This window comes from Pelmatolapia mariae, linkage group LG15 (genome assembly GCF_036321145.2).
Source record: "Pelmatolapia mariae isolate MD_Pm_ZW linkage group LG15, Pm_UMD_F_2, whole genome shotgun sequence".
NCBI lineage: Eukaryota > Metazoa > Chordata > Actinopteri > Cichliformes > Cichlidae > Pelmatolapia > Pelmatolapia mariae.
This window is the reverse complement of record NC_086240.1, coordinates 15980072-16002641: the sequence shown is the minus strand read 5'-3', so window position 1 is coordinate 16002641 and position 22570 is coordinate 15980072. Positions and strand designations below refer to the sequence as shown.

Sequence of the window (22570 nt, the reverse complement as noted above, 5' to 3'; positions counted from 1 at the left end):
TGCCTCTTGCTTATCTGTCAAAGCACTCCGCTAACTGTCTGTGAAGGTTCTCAGTCATCAAGGTCATCGTAGTCTAAGAATCTGGACTTCTTTAAGTTTTCTTGAAGACATTTCACCTCTCATCCGAGAAGCTTCTTCTGTTCTAAGAGCAGTTGGTGGAGAGTCTTGGGAGTGTCCGCAAGAGGGTCATGGACCCCCTATTGATCCTCTGCTTAATCACATGAGCCAAGGTGCGAAAACGGGTGTGGGTCACAATCAGCCAAGGTTTCAGGTGAACTCATAGTGAAACCTAGCCCCACCCTAAGATGTGATTTATTGAGGTCAAATGGCCCAGGATGTGAGTGGGCGTTAAGGCGTCTGGAAAGGGATCTCAAAACTGGATTATAGATGGCAGACAGTTGGCATTGTAAGCTAACGCCTCTCCCTTAGAGATAGGGTGAGAAGTCCAGCCATCTGGGAGGGGCTCAGAGTGGAGCCGCTGCTCCTCCACATCAAAGGGAGTCAGTTGAGGTGGTTCGGGCATCTGACAACGATGCCCCTTGGGCGCCACCTGGGTGAGGTGTTCTGAGCATGTCCCACGGGGAGGAGGCCCCGGGGCAGACCCAGGACACGCGGGAGAGATTATATCTCTCGGCTGGCCTGGGAACGCCTTGGTGTTCCCCCAGGCAAACTGGAGGAGGTGGCTGGGGAGAGGGAGGTCTGGGCTTCTCTGCTCAGGTTGCTGCCCCCGCGAACCAGCCCCATCATGGCACAGACTCACCAAGGTGTTGGGAACATTCCAGAGGTTTTTGCCCACATTGACATGATAGCGTCACACAGCTGCTGCAGATTTGTCAGCTGCACATCCATGATGAGAATCTCTTGTTCCACCACATCCCAAAGGTGCTCTATTGGATTCAGATCTTTGTGGAAGCCATTTGAGTTCAGTTGGACTTTAGCAGGTCATTTTGATCATGTCTACATGTCTAAATGTTCTGGGTTGCTGACATGTGATCGGTATTTGATACTTGCCTTAACAAGCAGTGAGTGTAGAGTACAGTACATTACTTTTCCATTTATTTCAAATATTATTTGATGTAACAAAATGTTCAAACTGATCTGACTTGAATATTTTTAAATAACAAAAACAAGCTTGAAAGGATTTGATTCCCATGACAAATACTTTGCAGCTCAAAGTGCACAACAAAAGGGTTTACTTGGATTATTTTGTCAGTCTGAGCATTGGGTCAGAATCGTGTAGACATTAAGTGCCAAATGTGTAGGTCAGTATTAAAGGTCATGTTGTAATATCCAGCTGAGTCAGGGGCAGCTGTAGGGAGACACAGCTGAGAGACACGCAGCTCACTGAGCAGAACACACACACAGAAACAGTCACTGTAACAACAACATGAAACACACATTCGGGCATGCATGCACAGCCCTATAGCTTACAATGAAAAACAAACTCAGGCTTATGGAGCTAACACACACACACACATACAAACACACACTGGGAGACAAAACTAAACAGACAGTGAGAACATGTTGCCGTGGGCTGTTTATGAGTACAAGACAACACAGGGGTCAGAGGTCAGGGGCACCAGCCACATGTGATAAAAATGATCATACAACTGGACACAGCTGGATGTGAAAGAAACCATATTATATGACTGCTTATAGTGACAGGAAAACAGCACTACCACAGGGAGGAAAATGTATTATAACTGTGAAAGTGTTGCAACAGCACCATATAGTGGATGCTTTAATACCACAGAGTAGTGTGCTTGGATATATATGTATAAACTGCAAGTGCCCATAATAATCGATTCAAAGTTAGAGAATGTGAATTTAAGTGCTTCCTGCAAACAAAAACATGCTTTTTTGTTACTGTTAAATCATTTAAATTGTGTTTAGTTAGAGTAGAAGCAAATTGCAGTGAGGCTACTGAGAATCAACATCAGTTAATACTGCACCTGACACTTTAAATGGGCAATGGGGTGATCCAAATTAAATTTTCATTAGGTCAAAATGGTCAAAATAACCCCGCAGTCAAGCACAAGTTAGTGTGTGATACAGCAACATAATATACAACATTTTATTTGTATTTTCCAAAGGCTGCACTGAAACTTTAACCAGTTGTATATGCTTTACTTTTAACAGCCTCTGCTAATTGCTGGTATGATATGTCTTAATGGGATCTACAAAACTTCTGGCAGGATTACCTTATTTAATAAACACCATTAAGCACCAAAGTTAGCCGATAAGTCCAAGCTGCAAAACAGCTCTGCTTAAGAGGCACTTGAAAAGAAGATCTTAGTATATTTTTGAAGAAGAATAAGAAGAATGTGTGAAGCTACGATAGCTTTAATGCACACATAAGAGGGTGTGCATTATGACTCTCTCTGGCAAGATAGGAAGCGAAAAGCGGCACTATTTATGAATGTTAAGTGTCATTCACTGAGTAATATCAGTATCTGCCCAATGTGACAACTGGTCTTAAAAATGTTATTGTAAATATTGTATAGGTGAAGTCCAGGTCATACAACCTTATGTATGAAATTTTCAACAGGAAAGGCTGGAAAAACTCTGAAATTGTCACTATTTTATTACTTTTATTCCAATTTTCCATGTCTAATTACTACATTGTAATATTTTCCATTGTAATATTTTTCTGGCAAATACTTTTTGCCCGGTTATCCAAAAACTTCCTAAGACTGATCTGTATGCAAGGGTGTCTCCAGAATTTTTTCATAGGGGTGGGCATATGGGGTGGATGAACACCAGGTACCTTTCAGACACAGGTGCAGTTTGGGCCGTACATCGCTTCTAAACCAGCCAAGTACAGCTTACAAACCTGATGGAAGGAACTCTAAAAATAGCTTGGTTGCCTGAGGTTTATATTAAAGTAGGTTAATGCTGTTATGCTACATGCAAACCTTTTTTCTAGCAGGACTGCAATTTGTTAAAATACAAACTTTATTTTTTATTTTTTTCATATGAGGCCGAATATCTTTTGTTATCGGCTGTTATTTCTTTTTATCGACCAAATTATTTTTTAATAGAAGAAAGAATAGAAGAGGTGGAGCAGCGCCCTCTAGTGGATAAGTTTTCCTCCAGTGGATAATTTTTAGCAAGCAGTCACTAATGAAGCCAAGCTCAAATTTGCCAACGGTAAGTGAAATTAAACAAGACTATAGTCAAGCCAAAAGCCTTAGATTCCTATTTAAGGAAAGGAAAATGTGTTGAACTGTTTTTTAAATTAATTTAAATATTCGCGTGGGACTCAACCCTCGAAATTGAAACCTAATGCATCACTTAAGTCTGGCCACAAGATGGTGGCAGCTCCACGACCTTATAATGGATTTTCATAGAAAGTCCATAATTACTGTATCTGTGTTTGCTTTTTATTTCGAGTCAATGTCCTAAATCAAAGAAATTAGACGTGATAATACGTTTGAGGCATGCGTATTCTGAATGTGTCTGGGTTGTTTTTTCTTTTAAAGTGACTCTGACTCTCTTTAAAGTGGGTAAAGTACCATTTCCTCCCCACATTAGAGGAAAATGAATCAGAATAAGGGGGAGTTACTGCTTTCTGCTCTGCTTTTACTAGTGTTGGATCTTCCTCCTCCCTCAGATCTAACACATGTAGCCACTTTGCAAAAACTTGAAGACGTCAGAAAGGCGGGCATTTCCCCTCTATATATTCCTCAGAGCTGCATCCCATCCTGTTACTCAGTCCAACCTAGAAAGCACTGGCAGGCGTCCTTTTTTTGTTTTTGTTTTTTTGCGCTCAGCAGCATGGAAGTGACCAAAGGAGAGGACGGGTCGGCGGAACAGGCAGCGTCTTTATTTGGGACACGAGAGGTGGAGAGTCAGAGGAGCAAGAATGAGAATAAAAGGAGTACCCGCCGTAAAATCATTATTGGGGTATGTTCAGTTGCACTTTGGCAGCATGGGGGGCAACTTTAAAGACAACGGGGCGCGATTAACTTCCGCAGTGTGAAAGTCACACATTATAGTTAATGTATGTGTCTAAGCTCCTGCCACTCATATTACTGCATGATCTTAAATGTGACTCTTAAATTGGGAAGCCCTTAAAGTGTCAGGGACACTATTATTATAGATAATATTATTGATTAATAAGTAGCTGCTGTCTTTTGTCCTCTAGAAGAAATACTGAAAACAAAAACATCTGTCCCTGTTTGAAATAAAGAGATGTCCATCTTTTTTCTTTTGTCTCATAATTGCAAACTGGATTCTGGGGTTTACAAAACATTTGAAGGCGTCATTTTGGGCCCTGCTGAGTCTTAGTCCTTTTTTTTTTTGGTATAATTTTTGTCAAACACTAGACAGTTAACCCAACTGACACTGTGTGATATTTAACTAGGGAAAGTGAACCATCGTCAGGGATCAAAAACCACATCCTCGGGTCAGCATTTCTGCACTGTTTACTCACACTGTCATTAATCCACAGCTGCCACACGGACGAGACTGTCAGTGTTGCCAGCGTGAACGTGGAAACTAAATGTTTTCACTCCAGTGCAAACAGACACAGGCCAGCAGGCTCTCTGCAGGTGGACAAGACCTGCAGTTCATAGTGTGAAGCAGGGCTGGGTGGAGTTCTGACCCCAGAATGTTGACTCGGATCCAAAGTGTCATTTCGGCCAAATATTAGGTGTATTCAGACAGTCGGAAAATGAGTCGTCCTGCCAGTGCTTTGTTTTGACGTAGTTTTAGTGGTTAAAGATGTTACAGTGCAGAGGCACAGGTAGTAGCTGAAGTTGTTTATAACTATAATTATTTATAATGTTGACCAATTGGGCAATTAGTTTCTCACATAATTGAGCAATATTTGTTTTACACTAATGCAAGACTGTTCAACAAACAGACAGGCACTGTGCTGTGATAGTCAGCACTGTTGACTAACACTAAAAAGCTCCTGGTTTGAATCCACTGGCTGGCTGGAGTCTTTCTGTGTGGGGTTTGCATGTCCTCCCAGTGGGCTCTATCTGAGTACTCCAGCTTCCACAGCCCAAAGATGTGTGTTCGGTTGATTGGCAGTTCCTGAGATAAACTAGCTATCTCTGCAAAAAGTGTACTGCACCTCTAACTTTTATGAAATGTGTGTTAGGCTCCAGCACCCCGCCCAAGAACCTGAATTAAACAGTGAAAGAAGATGGATGTGGACGTTTGTCACGGCTTGGCCTGTTCTTCCTGTGCTACCATCAAGAACAGACTCATTTAAACCGGCCCATCTTGACCCTGGACTCTCTTACAAAACACATTGTTAATTTTAAGATTCCGACTTGATCAACAACCTTCAGTGTCCAGTAACATCCCCACATCTGGATAATGGATAATCTGTAATAATGTAGCATTGGTAAATATGTATTTTGAATTATTAGTCTAAATCTGAAAAATAATAACTTAATAAAGGTTTAAAAATATGTCGACCAAAAGACAGGCTGTGCGAACTTTGACGCAATACTTGGCTATCTCCATCACTGGCAGGAATGGACATTTTAATCTGCTAGGTCTGTTCTTTGTTTTCCCCAGAACAGTATTTTTATCACAGAAGGAACGTCTCAGAAAACAACAGCAGCTTTTATTGTTCACAGCTCCTCGGGGCATTGAGACTAACCACACATAGTCTTTGTGGAGGCTAAATCTGGAGTGTGTTTCAGTCTTTACAGAAAAAACATAATTGAAGCAATTGTAAAGAAAAATGCCGTTATGTTTTATGGACTTATTTTATATTGCTGCGGTCATAGTCATATCAGAAAAATGTGTTTCTTGCTGTAAAATAGTGAAATAAATTTAGATATTTTTTTTTAAGTTGGAAGTGGAAAGTTAAACATGTATGGAATGTGCGTGATCTCCTTCATCACCGAGGCATAAACTGCATGTCAAAGAAGTCATTTGAGAATGTGCACATCCTTTCAGCTATTCACTTGTGACCTTCAGCTCGACACCACAATAACCAGATGCTGGCTGCGTTGTACCAATTAGACACACACAAGGTCTAGACAATGCTACGCCTTGTGCTGTCACATATGTCATTTTTAAGGTCCACGAGAATTCGGACAATAGCATGATTTTGTAGTTTTGCCTCTGTACACTACCACAGTGGATTTTAATTTAAACCAATTAAGATGTGTTTTAAGTGCAGATTGTACGCTTTAATTCAATGGGTTTACCAGAAAATGGTGCAGTAACTGCTTTGCAATACATCCCTAATGTCTTAAAACCCCAAAATAACTCAAAAATAAGTAAAAGCTCAGTCTTGAGTACCCACTAACACTTTATGACAATGAATAATAAAGTGAATGTCTACCACCCCTTCACCACGTAGATCTGTTCAAACTCCACCCACCTTCAACTGTTTTTTTCTATGGTAGTTCCTCTTTTGCTCTGCTGCCTGAGAAGCTAGATTGCTTCATAATAGCTAGTTTGCTTCATAAAAGCTAGATTGATCCATAATAGTTGCAGCTGACACAGCATTTAAGTCAGTTGTACACCTGATTAACACAGAAAAGTAGCAGAGTTGTTGATTATTATTATTTTGGATCAAGGATCCAGGCTAATGTGAGAGCAGCTTGTCATATCTACCATATCTTTCAGCTTTGTGCTTGTCATAAGGCCACACATGATGGCTGTTTGATGTGTAACCCTTAGCTTTTGTGTCTAAGTCCACCCCTGAACTAGAATGACTTTTCCCTAAAAAGAGTTTGTGTCTTTGGATAGCCTTTTTTTGATGTCTTTTTGATGACTTTCATCTGTAGTTTAATTTCATAACCTTTACATCATTCTCTTGTAGACAATGGAGAATGAGTGGTGGTCATGGTGGGGGGTCTGAATAAGTATTAAAGTGTGTTTCAGTCAGCCCAGTAGGTTTCCACCAGACAGTCTGTTTACTTTCACAACCCACAGAGACCCCGTCTTTAAGCATTTCTGTGAAGCCCATCCGAGTTTTCAGTTTTTTTCACCTATAGCTGGGGAAAATAAGTGCACGTACCCAGACACCAAATACAGCAATGTGTTTTCATACCTGTATAGGAATTCCAGCTCTTGTGAATCACACTAAGTAGATTACTCCTGCTGTACTGCTGTAGCTTTCTAGCTTGGGAGGATCAGACTAGTTTCGGCTTGAGGATTTGTTTGTTTAAACTGTAAATCCTCTGTAAAATCTTTCCTCCAGGAAGGATTTATGTTTTTCCACTTTAAGCATGTTTTTTGAACTTTTTAGTTTAGCTTTTTTCCCCCTTTCAGTTAAAAGTAATAGACTAAAGAAACAGTGTGAAAAGATTAAAAATGTATCAGTTCTGGGAGGAAATTAAAAGTGACACCAGAGAACAAGAGACTTGCTTTAAACTATGACTTGTGTTGTGCTAAGGAAATATTTGCAGCTGCGTTCCCAGCAGAGAGGTGATAAGATGGTCATAGGAATAAAAGGAGATGAGCCATAATGCACTTACATATTATACTTTTTAAAAACTGTGATTGCAAGGCACAATTTTACCAGAATAATAAATATTAAAATCTGGCGACACATTTAAAATGAAGATTTGTAATGCCACAATGAGTAACTGGCCTGGTTTGGGGCATTGCAGACGCTTCAAAATCAGCATCCATGATAACCCTGGTAAACAACTAATCTTTGAAACACCCATCTAATTACAAACCACTCGCCCCCAGGGAGCTGCTGTCCTGGGGCAGAAAGTTTGTGATTTTAAAAAAACAAACAAAAACAATTCTGGATCACTACTTCCAACTGCAGAGAGCTGAGACTAATATATAGATAGATGGAGATGGTGTGGAAATTGTTAAAATCAACAGTTGAGCCTGTGAGGATACAGATGGAAGTCTCGGTGGATGGTAGAAGGATAACTGAATAAAGCAATGTATCTAAACCTCTTCAGCTGCAGTAAAACTTTGGTGAGGCAGTAATGGAGTAGGGCTTTGAGCTAAAAGCTAATGTAAGCATAATTAGAAGTACACAGAAAATAATAGCATGGTGATCGAGTAGTGTTTGCCACCCTAGTGTAATTTAACAGGTCCCAAATGCTAATTCTTAACAGTAAAAAAGTAACAAGTTGCATAAGACATGTACATTTTTATTTTAACTTGGAGATGTCAAACTCTGTATGTTTTTTCTTTTTTTCTTTTCTTTTCTTTTTTTTTACATGATTGTAGTTTAGTAACAATGCACACAGAGTTGTAATCCGATCAGGGGTTTTCCCCCTGTTGGACGAGGATCTGGGGGAAAATAGCATGCTGTCTCTGGTGCGTAAAGTGTAAATAAACTATTCAATAAAATAATTTTTTCCAGACACAGTTTTTAAAAGGAATTGAAGACAATGAAGTACAGAGAAACACTGAGCCCGTTTGTTCTTGACCGTCTCGTAGCCTGGCTGTTTTTGTGATTCTCGTTCTGCATCTGCAGCTGCATAACATTTTTCGAAAAGAAAACTTGGAAATATAAGAGGATCATGTGAGTCAGCTGGGTTTCTCTGTGAACTGTGGATACAACAAATTTCTTCATGATCGGTCCATTAATATTTTTTTAAGAGCCTGTAATGTCAGCCTCGTGCAAGTGATACTAAGAGACAAAATAACAGCATGATTTAGTCATTAGGCGATGAGGATCCCATCTAATACTTAATTCTCAACACAGCTGTACAACAGCCAACGCTGCTCTCTCTAGAGCTGAAGCTTTGAGCGTGGATGTGATTTAGTTTTGTTAATTTATGTCTTCTCTTGAGACAGACAAGATACTTGTTCACATTATGTTGAATTTTGTAGTGCTTGAACCTTTTTCTTTTCTCAAAGTTTAAATAGTTCAAAATAAACAATGTCAAATTGTGTACAACAGCAAGATTAGTGGCTGCTATCTCTAACAGCTTTAACAAACATCTTGCCATTTTATCTTCTGGGTTATAGGTTCTGCTGCTGTGTTTACTGGTGGTTATCCTGGCTGTGGCGTTTTTTCTGAGAAAGGAGAAAGGATCAGGTAAGATTGACTGTTTTAATTAACCAGCATTAAATTAATGTACATTTCACCTCCTCGTTTTCATAATTCTTGCTCAATGGCTGTTGGAAAAGTCTCCAATCCCCCTCCCCCATCCCCCTTCATGATTTGTGCTTCATTTATAGCATATTTTTCATTCAGCTTGGATTGCATTTAAATTTTAAAGAAACTGTTTTGCCTCTGGTATAATGGTGGCCTGGTCACTTTGAATTGCGCCAAGTCAGCCTGGGACTGGCTATATTCCATAGTACTAATAGAATGTATTTATTTAAGACCCCTGTTTCTCATCAAACCACTTTATGCATATTCTTGTGGTTTAATAAACAAGTTAAGTGTATCTTCTTCCTCAAAACAGCAAAAACAGTTTTATAAAGAATTTGAAAGCTACATTTCTTCACTGCCACGTTTGATTGCTTCCAGTCCCTCTTCCTTTGGTTGGTGCATATCCAGACATATTGCTGCTGCAGCTGTCAATAAGTGGTACAAGATGAAAATATCAGCGGGACTTCGTGTCACTGCAACACACATGTGCATCCTTCTGCGCAGGAAACAAAATAACAATCCACATAAGTCTGTTACTGAAGAAATTTCTTTGAATTTTACTTTAGTAGATATATAGTCTGTGAAGTGTAGATATATAGTCTGTGAAGTGCAGGTGTTGAAAATGTGAATAATGTCAATACAGACCTCAGCGCCCTGTATTCACATAATTTCAATTGCTTTTCCTAATGAATTCTCAGAGTTGACCTTCGATATGCAGCTGTCAAAGTGCTGACCCGCTTTTTCTTTCACTCACATGTAAATCTGAGTAGTACCACACTAATACTTTTTCTGTCTGAGCTTGTCTAAGTCATGGTTTTCACTCATCATGGACAGTGAATAGAGTGCTTTGGCTACAAGAGCGTGAAACAGATTATCTCAGGTTACATTTTTGGCATTTATTCAGCGAGAACTCATTTGGTACGGTTGCCACTTGGTAAAATAACAATCAAGGCTCCACACTCTCATGTATAGCGGCTAACATCCCGCTGCAGATCCTCCAGAAACTTGAAACTTGAAGTATTTAGAGGAGCAGAAGAGAAGGATAAAGTTACCAACCAGGCAGCAAAAGAGAGACAGAGAGGTGAAAGTTAACCCCCAAGACGTCACATGGGTTGAGCGTATGTTTTTGTCAGGGTGGTGCAGGCTAGTTTTTTCTGCCCATGGTTGCAAAACAAGTCGTAAATACCCTCTTAAGTGACAGAGGAATGTTTTCTGCAGCTATAGATTCCCCCCAGTTAGACGTGGGCAGCAGTGTCAGTACGCTCTTTGTCGAAAACCACCATGCCAAAAACGCTCCTCCAATTTAGGGGGCAGCGGCGATGACTGTGGGCAGCAGTCCCCAGCCTGGGTGGGGTCCTCTCTCTCCTGTGGCATTTCCCTTTAACTTGCACTCTATTTTCTCCTCAGTTAACATAAAACCTTCGCATATGGGAAGAATGCTTCTTTTCACTCACCAGTCCTTACATCTGTGCAGCTTTGTTGGGACTTTCACATCTTTCATACTGCTGCTTTCTTGGTGAGGCCTTTGGCAACAGATTAAAAGAAACAAAAATAACCCAGAACTCCACTTGTTCCTATAGGCTGACACTGTGTTGTACAAAATGCTGAGAGCGGGTTTTTATGTCGATTACTCACCATAGAAAGCTGTCTCCTGAGACAGAGCATCCCCATGTTAAGTCCAAACCACATAGCTGGCCCCGAAGCAGCGAGGAGGGGATTTTTCACCCATGTGCTAAGGCTCCCTCTGTCGTATGCCCCGTCAGTACAGCAGGAGACTTGATGGATGCATAAGGAAGGCAGATGTTTAAAAGGTTAAGGATGTGACCCAAAATATCCTGCTTGGTGATGCCTTGCCTGTGGGAAAGTCCTTGAGGAAGGAAGGTTTCTTATCAACCTGTGTATACCGTTACAACATTTGAGGGCGTATTCTCAGTTCGCGTTTGATTGCAACAACTAGAGATACAACCAAATTTCCCCTTGTGGGACAATTAAAGGATTATTCTATTCTATTCTATTCTATTCTAGAGTAAATGTTATGGTTGTTTTACTGTCTGTTGTCTTTCCCAAACTAAGTGCTGCTTTTATTTTCTAAAAGTTCCAGTAAGCAACACTTTCATTGGGGTTTTTTTAATCATACATCTCTACATAACACAGGAAGGAAGTCCTGCTCTTGCAGCTCTCTCTTAGATAATCATATATTACTGATGCATAAACAACAGTATTGTATTAGCCTCTCTCACAGCAGAAAGAGCAGGTGACGGCTTTTTTCCTTTTTGTTTTTTTGTTGTTTTGGGAGGTTTTTTTAGGATCAAATTTTCTGTAGAGCTTCATCAGACTCATTCGCTCTCTCTTCTCTCAACCAACCTTCATCTTCACGGGGCTGCTAACACACCGTGCCTGGGATTACCGTAATAACCCTAATGTCACTGAAAAGCGCAGAGTCGCTGCTTTCAGGAACCGTTGCAATTATTTCAATCAAGCAAATGGTTCAGGAGTTACGGGAGTTGCAGATGTTGAAAAGAGCGTTGCAAAACACCTGTCTGATGCCAGCGACAGGTTAGGCTTGAGAGAGTTAAAAGAACAGCAACAAATGGAACATGTAAAAATATGTAAAACTCAAACACACCCATCAAAAGAATAACCTAATAGTTGTGTGTCTTTGATACAGACCCTCTCATCAGTAAATACATCAAGTAGGCAGAATAAGAGCTCTAATGAAAATGAGGCTCATTTCTTCTGGGGTGTCATAATAACCATGAATTGAGGATAACAAGACGGGATAAACCCCATCACCAGTCTGTCACAAGGCTAACACAGAGAGGAAAACAGTCTTACATTCCCATCCTACAGCCCATTTAAAATCAAACTAACATGCATGACTTCGATCTGTGGGTGGAAACCCATGCAGGCTCCTGCAGAACACTCAAACAGCCAACAGCAAGATTCAAACCAGGAGTCTTTTTCCTGAGTGGTGTCATTATCCAACACGACAGACATGAAGTGAAACTGTGATATCATGACAGCCCTGTTATATAAGCAAACAGCTGATGGCTAAAAAGTTTACACTGAATACAGTATGTACTGTTGTGTTCACAGGTTATGTAGTTCCCTGATGTAACAAACCAATTAACGCATTCTTAAAACATCACCACAAGTTGGGGTGTTGTATATATTTCACCTATCAGATAAAGTGAAATAATGAAGTTTTTTGGGGGGAGGGGTTTCAGTGCATGTGTGGATACATCAGGTTACAACGTGTTATGTTTCACTTCTTTGTTTCCAAGATGGTTTCTATGGTGATCGCATCTTCTCCGAGGCAAAATGAACGCGAAGCACGTGTTCTGTCTCGAAATGCTTCCAGTCTTCTTGTAAATGTGGATGAAAAGTAATGTCACTTTGCACTTACACATCCTCTTCACTGGTAGTCAAATTATTCAACAGTGCCATTTAAAGGGTGAACTTGACAGATTGCTTTAGTTGCTGTCCACCAGATGGGATCATATTATATCCTCAAAGCTTGTCAGGTGATGTCCTTTTGTGGTAACTCTAAGTGTTTAACATAGATTCAGTTATTTATATGAAAGGTTTTAACCCTGGAGAACCCATGGGGTCAGAGCCGACCCCACTGGTTTTTTAGGGAAACCATGGGGTCAAATTTGACCCCATGGGTTCTCCAGGGTTAAAATCTGTAAGAGTTTAAACTGAGGATCTAAGTGGTTGTCAAAACAGTTCTAGTAACTTACCTTGCAAGGTCACTGTGTCATGTTAATATATATTATTTATTGACATTTGCATTAACCCAAAAAGTGTGCTGAAATTAAATAGAAAACCTCAATTTTCCTTAATAACACAGTTCTTTTCTCACAGGAGGGGAGGTCTGGCTGGGAGAGCCCTTTCAGGAAGTCAGTCAGCCACAGTGTCCTTCTGGGTAATATAATACTTTTGTTTGGCTTCAGCAATGTGAAAACAGATTTACTTTTCATAAAATTGAATACACAAATTCCACCTGGACTCCTTTGGATTACATCAGCTCTGGTCCTCCTCCGTCTGAATCCTAAGTTGTAACATATCACAGATCTGAAAGTGAAAGTATTTAATCATATCGCCCACATTTTCCCTGAGGAGAAACCATTGTTCACTGTTAGCAAACACTATCAACATACAAAGCAGGCTAGAGTTTCCTTTCTATCACTCTCTGGTTGCTTACCCAGCTAATGTCCATATTTTTATCTTGTAAATAGCTGAATCGCGGCTTGTTCTCTCCCAGTGGTGTTGCTTTATTGGGGAAAAAGTAACTGTCTCTATGGAAACTGGGGTAATGGCTGAGTAATCAGGCATGTGTTGATGAGCTGTGTCTGTGTGTTTGCACGAGAGCGTGGTCACATGTTTGTGTTTCTGTCTTGGTGAGGGAGTAACCTCAGACAGACGTGTCAGACTGTGGAAAAATGGTCCTGTGGCTCCAGATGAAGCTATTTTAGTTTGAAAAATACAATAAGACACACAAATGTCTGTATTATTTATATGAATGTTGTTTTTTATTGTTTCTTTGGATGCACCACACTTTTACTTTGTTTTTTATTCTTTTCATTTTTTTGCAAAATGCTGATTGAAAACTGTTTAATTTCTTAATATGCAGAATATTTTAGGACCATTTTTATCAAAGTTTTGCAGAGATGTGACAACTAACCACGTGGTGTTAACTTGTCCATCTTTTTAAACATGTAACAATCACTATGGCAGTGTAGGATGAATTAATAAGAACCCAGTCACACAGGCCTAGAGACCAGTCTGCAACTATTTAACACTAGTTATGAGAGTAAAATGAGTTTTTCCTGACAGGTTGGCAAAATCTTTCTTATGATTATTTTGGTTACTAGCATATTGCTGCTCCTAGTTTGATTGGATTTGATGTGCTCTCTGAGCTATTGTGAAACTTTTAAAAGTGACATGCAAACCGGAAATGGAGAAAGTTTGCCTTCAGCATAAAAGTTCTACCATAGTGCTGCAGTTTCAAAAAGCACATATTTTACTTTGAAGTTGAACCTTCCCTATTTCCACTTAGCGTCACTTTTGCAAATTTTACAACTACACAGCTAATACCGGTAATAGACGACCAGTACACAAACTGGCCAGTGTTATGTTTTTTAGGGGAGTTTTCTGGCTTTATTGTGAAGCACTCTGTGATTTTTATCTGTGAAACAAGCTTTATAAATCAGAGGCAGACAAATTTTAAACCATCTCTTCCTCGTCCAGGTCTGTTTCACAACTTTTAGCTTGTTTTGGTTTTCAGCCACGGACATTTCGGTTTTAGTTTAATGTCAGCGCTGCTACATAGTACAGCGCATTCAGCCACAGGTCTAATTCTTGCTCTCAGTGGCTTGACACCAAAGCAATGTTAACGGGCAGACATTCTAAGAAAGGGACATGATGTTGAAAGACTTCTGAATTGAAAGGATACCGATAGGAGGACAGAAGATGATTGAAGTGTCACAGATGGAAAAGTAAAGTCAGTCAAATTTTCATTTGTCTTAAATTTGGTTTAGTTTTTATGTTTCGGTGAGCTATGATATGAAAGCTAATTTAAATAATGCTTCGAAATGACTGACTGAAGCCATTTCAAGGTGCTGTTGTGTGATAAGACTTGCTTATAGAAAAACTTGGCACTAGAAGGAGTTGAAAGATGACTCCAGATTATTAATGACGAATATAAACACAGGTCAGCGTCCCCTTAGAGAATGCATTTATCAGATGTTTTTTCCTGTTCAGATTTTCAAGGCCTCCTCTCATCCTGGTGTCTTTGGACGGTTTCCGGGCAGAGTATCTGAAAGAACATGCGAGTCACATGCCTGTTATCAACAAGTTACGTAAGTCGAAAACATCGCCTGTCTCACAGTTCTTTACGATTTACAGCTCAAGGTAACAATGTGACTTTGTTACATTGCAGGAAATAATGGAACTACAACGGCATACCTGAGGCCTGTTTATCCCTCAAAGACCTTTCCCAACCACTACACCATTGTGACTGTGAGTGTTTTTTGTTCATTGAGAAATACAAACAGGTTTGTCGGGCAACAGTGTTTGGTCAGTGATGATGAATAACTCATGTTGTGTAAGGATGTATTTGTAACTGTTCCAATGAACTTTGGAGCAGTTTTGTGTGCAGTTTGAATGTGATCTGACCAACCCAATTACCTGGGGCACTTACTACAAAGCACGTTCAACATACCCACATGACATCACATGAAGCTGGTTATTCATTTCCCAGGGTTTCTTAATCTACCAATAATCTAGCAGTGATTAAGAAACCCTGTGTATGGTCATATAAGACGTGGTTTTTGTAGCATATGACAAGTCTACTAGGAGCAGATGGCATATTTTACCAAGAGAAAACTACACACTAAGTAGCAACACAGTTGCTGCAGCCAAAGCCAGCAGCATGTAAGTCAGCATGATAGGAAAAGCACCTAGTAGTTACAGTTAGAGTGCTGAATAAAGGTGTGAATGTGCCTTTAGTATGCCTCGGTTTCAGTGGTCAGTGAACTCAAATGGATTATTCTCTATATATGTAAAGTGGGCATGAAACACTTGATGTATAAAGGCTAATTTACACTATGGACCCCTAATCTCAAAAACTGAAAAGATGTACCACTGTATGTGTAGCTGGATTTAAGAAACCTGTGATGTTGGAAAATGCTTGGATGTGTTGGGAAAAAACAGACTAGTTTAATGCATAAAATATGGCTGATTGCTCTGAAGGCTCTCCTCCACACAGTGCTCATTCATAAAATGCTTTACAAACCCAAGCATTACAGTTAACAACTGGATTTTCCCATTTGAGTCCAGCTAGCCAAACAACAAAGAGGCAGTGAAAGTGAAAAGTATAGATTTAGTTTTAACATAAAACTCATTGTTGCAGTCAGAGGCAGCACAAAAGTGATCCCTTGAAACAGATTTGTAGTTTTAGCCACCTTGCTTTCCATTGAGTTATCGGTTCTGTCACTAGTTAGCTAACATAAACTAATGTAAGTCCACTGACCACAAGGAACCAACCAATCCGGTGACGTAACGTTCTGTACTGAAAGATTATAGCACTAAACATGTCTTGACTCTCTTTCACTTTAAGCACTTATTTCTTAAATCCTGCTTCGCAGACAGTTTTACATCTGTGTCAGTTTTTGAAATGATGATATAAATTAGCCTTTATGGATGAAGTGTTGCATGTCCACTTTAAGAAAGCTATAAAAATAAATAAAAACAACTGGTTTAGTTCATACACTTATTCAGGGATTATACTTGTTTGTGAACGCGAAAACTGTGACTTAATGTTATTATACTTTTTTCAATTGTGCTTGAAGCCAAGTACTTAGGGCCTCACTCACAAAAGCCTAGACACCGGTCAGTGACACCCCCTCTCTGTTTAGTTTGGTTGCTAGCAGATGTGACTGAGAATAAACTAGCAAAACATTTAAAGTAAGAGAAGCTCAAACTCTGTGTCTGTATTTAAAGAAGTGTTAACATCATGCTTTTTCTAAAATGACACTTCCACAGGATGGTAGGAATGGTTGAGGCCTAATGGCTTACATGTGTATGGAGAACAACTCCAGCAAGACCTTTATTGGTTGAAATCAGACACTTCAATTCAGATAAACTGCTGTGGTTACTTGTAATATTTGGGGTTGAAAGATGGTGAGAGAAAAGGTAATCACCTTTAAATTCCTGCAGCCACAGAATCAAAGCAGCTCATTGTGACTTGGTTTATCTTATCTCTATTCCTGCAGGGTCTTTATCCCGAGTCTCATGGGATTGTGGACAACAAGATGTACGATGTGAAACGAAATGCTTTCTTCAGCTTGAAAACGGATGAGAAATTTAAGCCCCAGTGGTATCAAGGAGAACCAGTAAGTGAGTCTGTTGTGTAGAAAGGTGGTAAATTAGTACAGCAAAGCTCAGGCTCAAAGAGGCCAAAAGTAAAACCTGCTAATAACAAATCCTTTTTAGGGAACTTTAGGTTCTGTTGAACATGGCCACAAAGATGTAGCTCTCGGGAATACTGTTTATTCCACACATCTAAGAATCCCAGTTAGACCGTATTGCTCATAGTCCTGCAAAAGTCAGCACACTAGTCATGTGTTAGAAATAGAAATACTGTGCTCATCAGTGTAATTTGCTTTCTATGAACGACACAAGTCAGTGAGCAAGTTTGATTGCCGAGAATCGGTTCTCCCTGTAATGAGTTTCTTGATTATAATTATGGATTGAGCTTGTGCTAAGTGACAGCTTGTGAGGGCTGCGTGTGGTGCTTGTTTAGATGCTTTGTGGTTTTCATTTAAATGGGAGGCCTCTTAAATCTCATTTCTCAAGTGTGTGACAAAGTGCTCTTCTTGAAATTACACAATGCAGCTGCCATATGGCTTTTCAGGAGGGAAGGAGCGATGGATGACCCCTGTCAAGCAATTTAGTCTGTAGGAATGAATTCTTTCATAATGACTTTTGAACCAATACAGCTAAGTGCATCAACCAAATTTTTAGGAGACAGCTGCATAACTAATACATCTACCTGCAGATCTAATGGGTATTCATTTAGAATAAAATCCTACTCTTAGATTGCCTTCTGACTTGACAGGGCTGTGAGGGATTACGCTTTTAGCTCGATGTACTAAACATTGGTGCCGCGATGTACTGAAAATTAATTATCCATTTTTCTACGCAACTCACTCAGAATAAAGTCTAGATGGCACTCTGTTCTCCTCCTCCTTTCTTTTAATTTCTTTCATTTTTTCATTTCTCTATCTCACCTAACTTCTCTCGTCAGGTCTGGCTCACGGCCATCTATCAGAAGCTGAAATCAGCAACTTTCTTCTGGCCAGGCTCTGATGTAGCCATCAATGGCACCTTCCCAAGTTTTTACAAGATGTATGAAAAGTAAGAGAAATGCCATGCAAGCTTCTGATTCAATGCCAATGAAGTGTAAAATGTAGCTAAATGCAGTGTTGTATTGATGCTTTCATAAATTACATTTGTCCCACAGGTCTGTTGCATTTGAGAAGAGAGTGTCAACACTGCTTGACTGGCTCAATTTACCTGAGGGAGAAAGGTTCATGTTCATCTTTATGATAACAAAGATGATGTTGTAAGTTCCCATTAGGAAACTCTCTATATCACTCGTAACTGTTGGCTTTCTGTCTTTAGACCTGACTTCTACACTTTATACCTGGATGAACCTGATTCAACAGGACATTTCTATGGGCCAGAAAGTACGCAGGTGAGTTATTTGCCTGCATTAATAAGCCGGTTATTGATTACCTAAAAGAATAACTAAGTAAAAGAAGGGAACATCATTAGAGGAAAGCTCTGTGTGGAAAATTTGTGTGCTGACGGTGTTCGTCAGCTGACTGAGCATGCCTTACAATCACGGGTTCACTCAGTTGTATAATGTATGCCTGGGGTTTCAGTTAATATGCTCCTGCTAGTGTAAATTGGTCCTGGTGAGGGGCAAATTAAGCACAAAATGAAGAAGAAAAAAGTGTTTAACTGCTTTAACTAGGATAAACACATTTTAGGATTAGGATTTAACTTTATGGTCATTACACATGTATAAATACGGGGTAAGAAAATACAGTTTGCATCTAAGTGCAAGAGTAGTAAGTGCAATAAGAGCAATTATATACAGATAAGTAGAGAGCTACTACGGGCAAATGTATGGATATACTGATATATACAGATAAGGGTAGTATAAATGGTGGAATAGTTATGAACAGACTATGTACAGAGAGACCAAATATACAGATGAACTACAGACAAATGTACTGTTGTATACAGATATACAGATGATCTGTATAGCATACAGATGTTGTATATTGCTATACAGACGGGCAGATATACAGATGTACTATGAACAAATATACAGATTTTACCACATTGTATCCATGAAATCCGGCCAAGCTCAGAATGAGGGCACCAACTGAAAACTGTTCCTCAACTGAGGGAACTCAACGCTGATGTGAACAATGGATTGCTTGGAAGGACATCTTCACTAAAGGGAGTTTGTCCATAACAAACTGTTTGAGCAGAAGGGTGTTAGTGAGTGTGCTGATTGCATTTGGGTTTTTGGGGGGTTTTTTTGGAACTGTATGTCTTGTCTTGTTCAACAGTTTAAAGAGAAGCTAAGTTGCTAGCTGACCAACTACCTGATTCTGGCATCTGTCCTGAATGACTCCTTGATGCCTTTTAAGTGTGGTGTTTTTGGAATGTAGGCCTTTGGGATAAAATCAGGATGCTGTGGAGTGATTATGACTCTCTCAGCTGAATTAAGACCTTTTTAGCACCTCTCTGGTGAGATGGAAGGGGTGGTTGGTGAAAGGGAGGTCTACTCAGCTCTGCTTACTGCTGGCTGCACAACGAAGGACCTGTAATGCTGTTTTTCCATTTTCATTTATTTATAGTTATTTTATTCCACTGAAAGTATTAAGTCAAACCTCTTCAAATAGTCAAGATCGTCTCTTATGGTAACAAATCTGTTAGTTTGTTAATTTTGCTGGGTAAATATTTATCTAAAGCACATTTGCCATGCAGGGTGTTTGCATGGCAAAAGCACAGTGATTCTCAGTGTTGTTGTTTCAGTCATGGTAACATTTTAACTCTGTTAGAACTTGAACTTCTGTTATTCATTTAGGTCGTTTGGGCCTTGGAAAAGGTGGACAGGATTCTGGGCATGCTGATGGATGGCCTAAAAGCAAAAAACCTGCACAATTGTGTCAACATAATAGTCGCATCTGACCACGGTGAGATAAATACCAACTCTCCACAGCTGGGATACAGTTTACATGGGATGACTGAGACAGAAAATTACCGGTTTACTGAAACTGAAATACACTTTGAAAGAAAAGAAGCATTATCTTATGAAAGCTAGCAGATGGCTTAGTTTCTGATGGAAATACTGAAAACGACTGATTCACTGAAGTGTTAACTAAAATACAAATGGACGTATTTTGAGCATTTTTGAGGAACTGAGCAGTATATTGCAAATGGAATTCAAAATAGCCAGGCTTTCTTTCCATTCGCTCACATAAAGGGGCATTCCACATGCTTCTTATTGCAATTAGTGACGTCCTCAGCTGATGATGATAACATGGAGACCGAAATATAGCAGAAATGTAACACTTCTGCAATTTGACAAGCAATTAATCCTGCAAGAAATCATAAATCTTAGGATTTGAAACACAAAATAGAAACATTTATCAATCAAATAAACATTTTGATTCCAGTTAATTATTTTATCACTGAGAGCATCCTCAGTGCTCCTGTTCATTTCTAAGATGACTGCTGCACATTAGAGCTCTGAAACCTTAAACTGGATACCTTTAAACATTAAATGTTACTGTTACCCTAATAAGGAGACTTGGAAATTGTTTTAATTTGTTGGCAGTTCAAAGTGAAATTATTTTGAGTCTTGATGTCAGTTTGTCAGTTAGTGTACCTGCTGTCGGTAAGAATGGAGACCACTGCCACTGAGGAACTGAATAAAGAAGTCATGTGCATGTTAACTAAGTAAAATGTTCTCAGTATTAGAGAAAGAGGTTTCTTTGGATGGCTGGAGACCAGATGTTTAGCCCTGTAATTACACACTCAAGATCAGTGTGTTGGAGTGGATGTGGCTCAGGGCGATGCCCAGATATCCTCATCTAAGACATTACTTCCAAGAGAAGAAGTACATTTTCTAAAATCCATGAACAGATTTTGTTCTTCATTAAAGGTTTAGCTTCATATCATTTACAAGAGAAGATGTTAATTTTAACTTTACTATTTGGTAGTCCCTAGCTTGGCAAGCCAAGAAACAAGCAATTAGCTGGAGTGCTCATGTCACACCCGAAGACATTGCCAACACATGTTGCACTGTCATTTTAAATGTCACGTCCTGCATGCACTGCAAACTTAAGCTCTGTGAATCCCTAGAAATGAATGGAAAAGTACGCCACAAATCTTCCCCTTTTATTGAGGAAAGCTTTAAACTTTGTATTTCAGAGGAATTACAAACTTAGCTGTAGCTTTTATACAACACTAAACAGTTCTTAAACATTATAAGGTTTTGTTTAAGAACTTCTTCTGGTGCCTTTTTCTGTGTCATTTGTTGCCCTGCTGAAGACAACCTAGTGAAATTACTTCTTTTCAACAGGCATGGAGAGTGCTTCATGCGAAAGGGCATCATATGTGTCAGATTTCCAGAAAGACACCTCTGGTTTCACTGTAATCCAAGGCCCAGCTGCTCGCATCAGACCAAGTCGCCTCCCACAGGATTACTCTTCCTGTGAGTTCCTGTTTAAAAACACCAGAATTCCCTTGTTCCCAGATTTATATCATTACCCTGTGCCACTTTGTAGGAGATTAGCATGCCTGACTTGGTACTGTTTCTTTTTTCAGTTGACTATGAGGGCCTGGTGAAGAACTTGTCGGTATGCGAAATATTCCAGATCGGACTCTTGTATTCATAAGAAGAATGAAAGATTATCTGCTTGCTTGGAAAGTCAAACAGTCCCATTCTCTCTCTATTGTGTGTTGATTCTCCTTGTCTGTGTCCATTTTGAAGTGCAGGACTGGTGACCAGCCAATGAGGCCGTACCTCAAAGAAAACCTTCCCAAAAGAATGCACTTCGCTAAAAACATCCGCATAGAGAGGGCTCACCTCTATATGAAGTCAGGCTGGCAAGCAGCACTGTAAGTAAACAATCCGTGATACTCTCTTTAATGTTTACTGTGTTAGTTCATCAGGTCGGGCTGCATAAAAACCTTGTATTAGTCCTATTAAAGGCATAGTTTAGTGCTAAATTCTAACCTAATTAAGTTAACATTTTTCTTTACAGGCATGTAATTTGTGCATTTTGGTTTAACAACTTCATTTTCAAACTTAACAAACTGTATGTAAAATTAAATCATAGAAATCTCATGGCCATGTAAACCTCCTGTCGTAAAGTAACACGTCATGCTGACCTGCATCTAGATCATTCTGCTGTCAATGAGTCTGAGAATACAAGCATATATGTTAAGTTGTAACTACAACTTTCATGTCTCTACTAAACATCTCTGAACTACCTTTGTGTATATTCGCCTACATGCAGCCTCAATATGCAGGTGTGATGTTTTGACCCGTATTATTATTATATTATTTTATAAAACAGAATGTTTGTTTATTGTTTCACTTTTTAGCAAGCAGAGCTGTTTTTTAAGAAACAAGCTGACATATATTATATATCTTTATTTTTATTTTTTGCTGATGCTTTCTTGAATGTCATTCGTGCAATCATCCAAAAATGCTGCAGGCTTAACCGTTAAACTGATTCAATTGGCAGAGACAATATACAGTTACACCTAAAAGAGAAGTATTTTTAGTGACTTCCAAAGTTTATTTTGTTCTGTGTTTTTTCCCTCAGATAAATTTTATGTTTTCTCCTCAGTAAACACGGTGATATCAAGTATTGCACTGGCGGATTCCATGGCTCTGATAACCTCTTCACCAACATGCAGGTC

General features: G+C 39.5%; 1 protein-coding gene across 1 annotated transcript in view; it reads left to right on the top strand.

Annotated features, from left to right (window-relative positions):
* Positions 1–3660: 3660 nt before the first annotated feature.
* The window catches only part of enpp1 (ectonucleotide pyrophosphatase/phosphodiesterase 1), a 35563-nt gene continuing 16653 nt past the window's right edge, over positions 3661–22570 (top strand). The window contains exons 1-14 of the mRNA XM_063495512.1: positions 3661–3906; positions 8920–8989; positions 12917–12977; positions 14816–14913; positions 14994–15073; positions 16828–16947; positions 17862–17971; positions 18078–18143; positions 18239–18311; positions 19722–19830; positions 21222–21353; positions 21467–21498; positions 21633–21760; positions 22498–22567. Coding sequence (XP_063351582.1) covers positions 3778–3906; positions 8920–8989; positions 12917–12977; positions 14816–14913; positions 14994–15073; positions 16828–16947; positions 17862–17971; positions 18078–18143; positions 18239–18311; positions 19722–19830; positions 21222–21353; positions 21467–21498; positions 21633–21760; positions 22498–22567 — 1278 coding nt within the window. The 5' untranslated portion in view covers positions 3661–3777. The remainder of the gene's footprint in view (positions 3907–8919; positions 8990–12916; positions 12978–14815; positions 14914–14993; positions 15074–16827; positions 16948–17861; positions 17972–18077; positions 18144–18238; positions 18312–19721; positions 19831–21221; positions 21354–21466; positions 21499–21632; positions 21761–22497; positions 22568–22570) is intronic.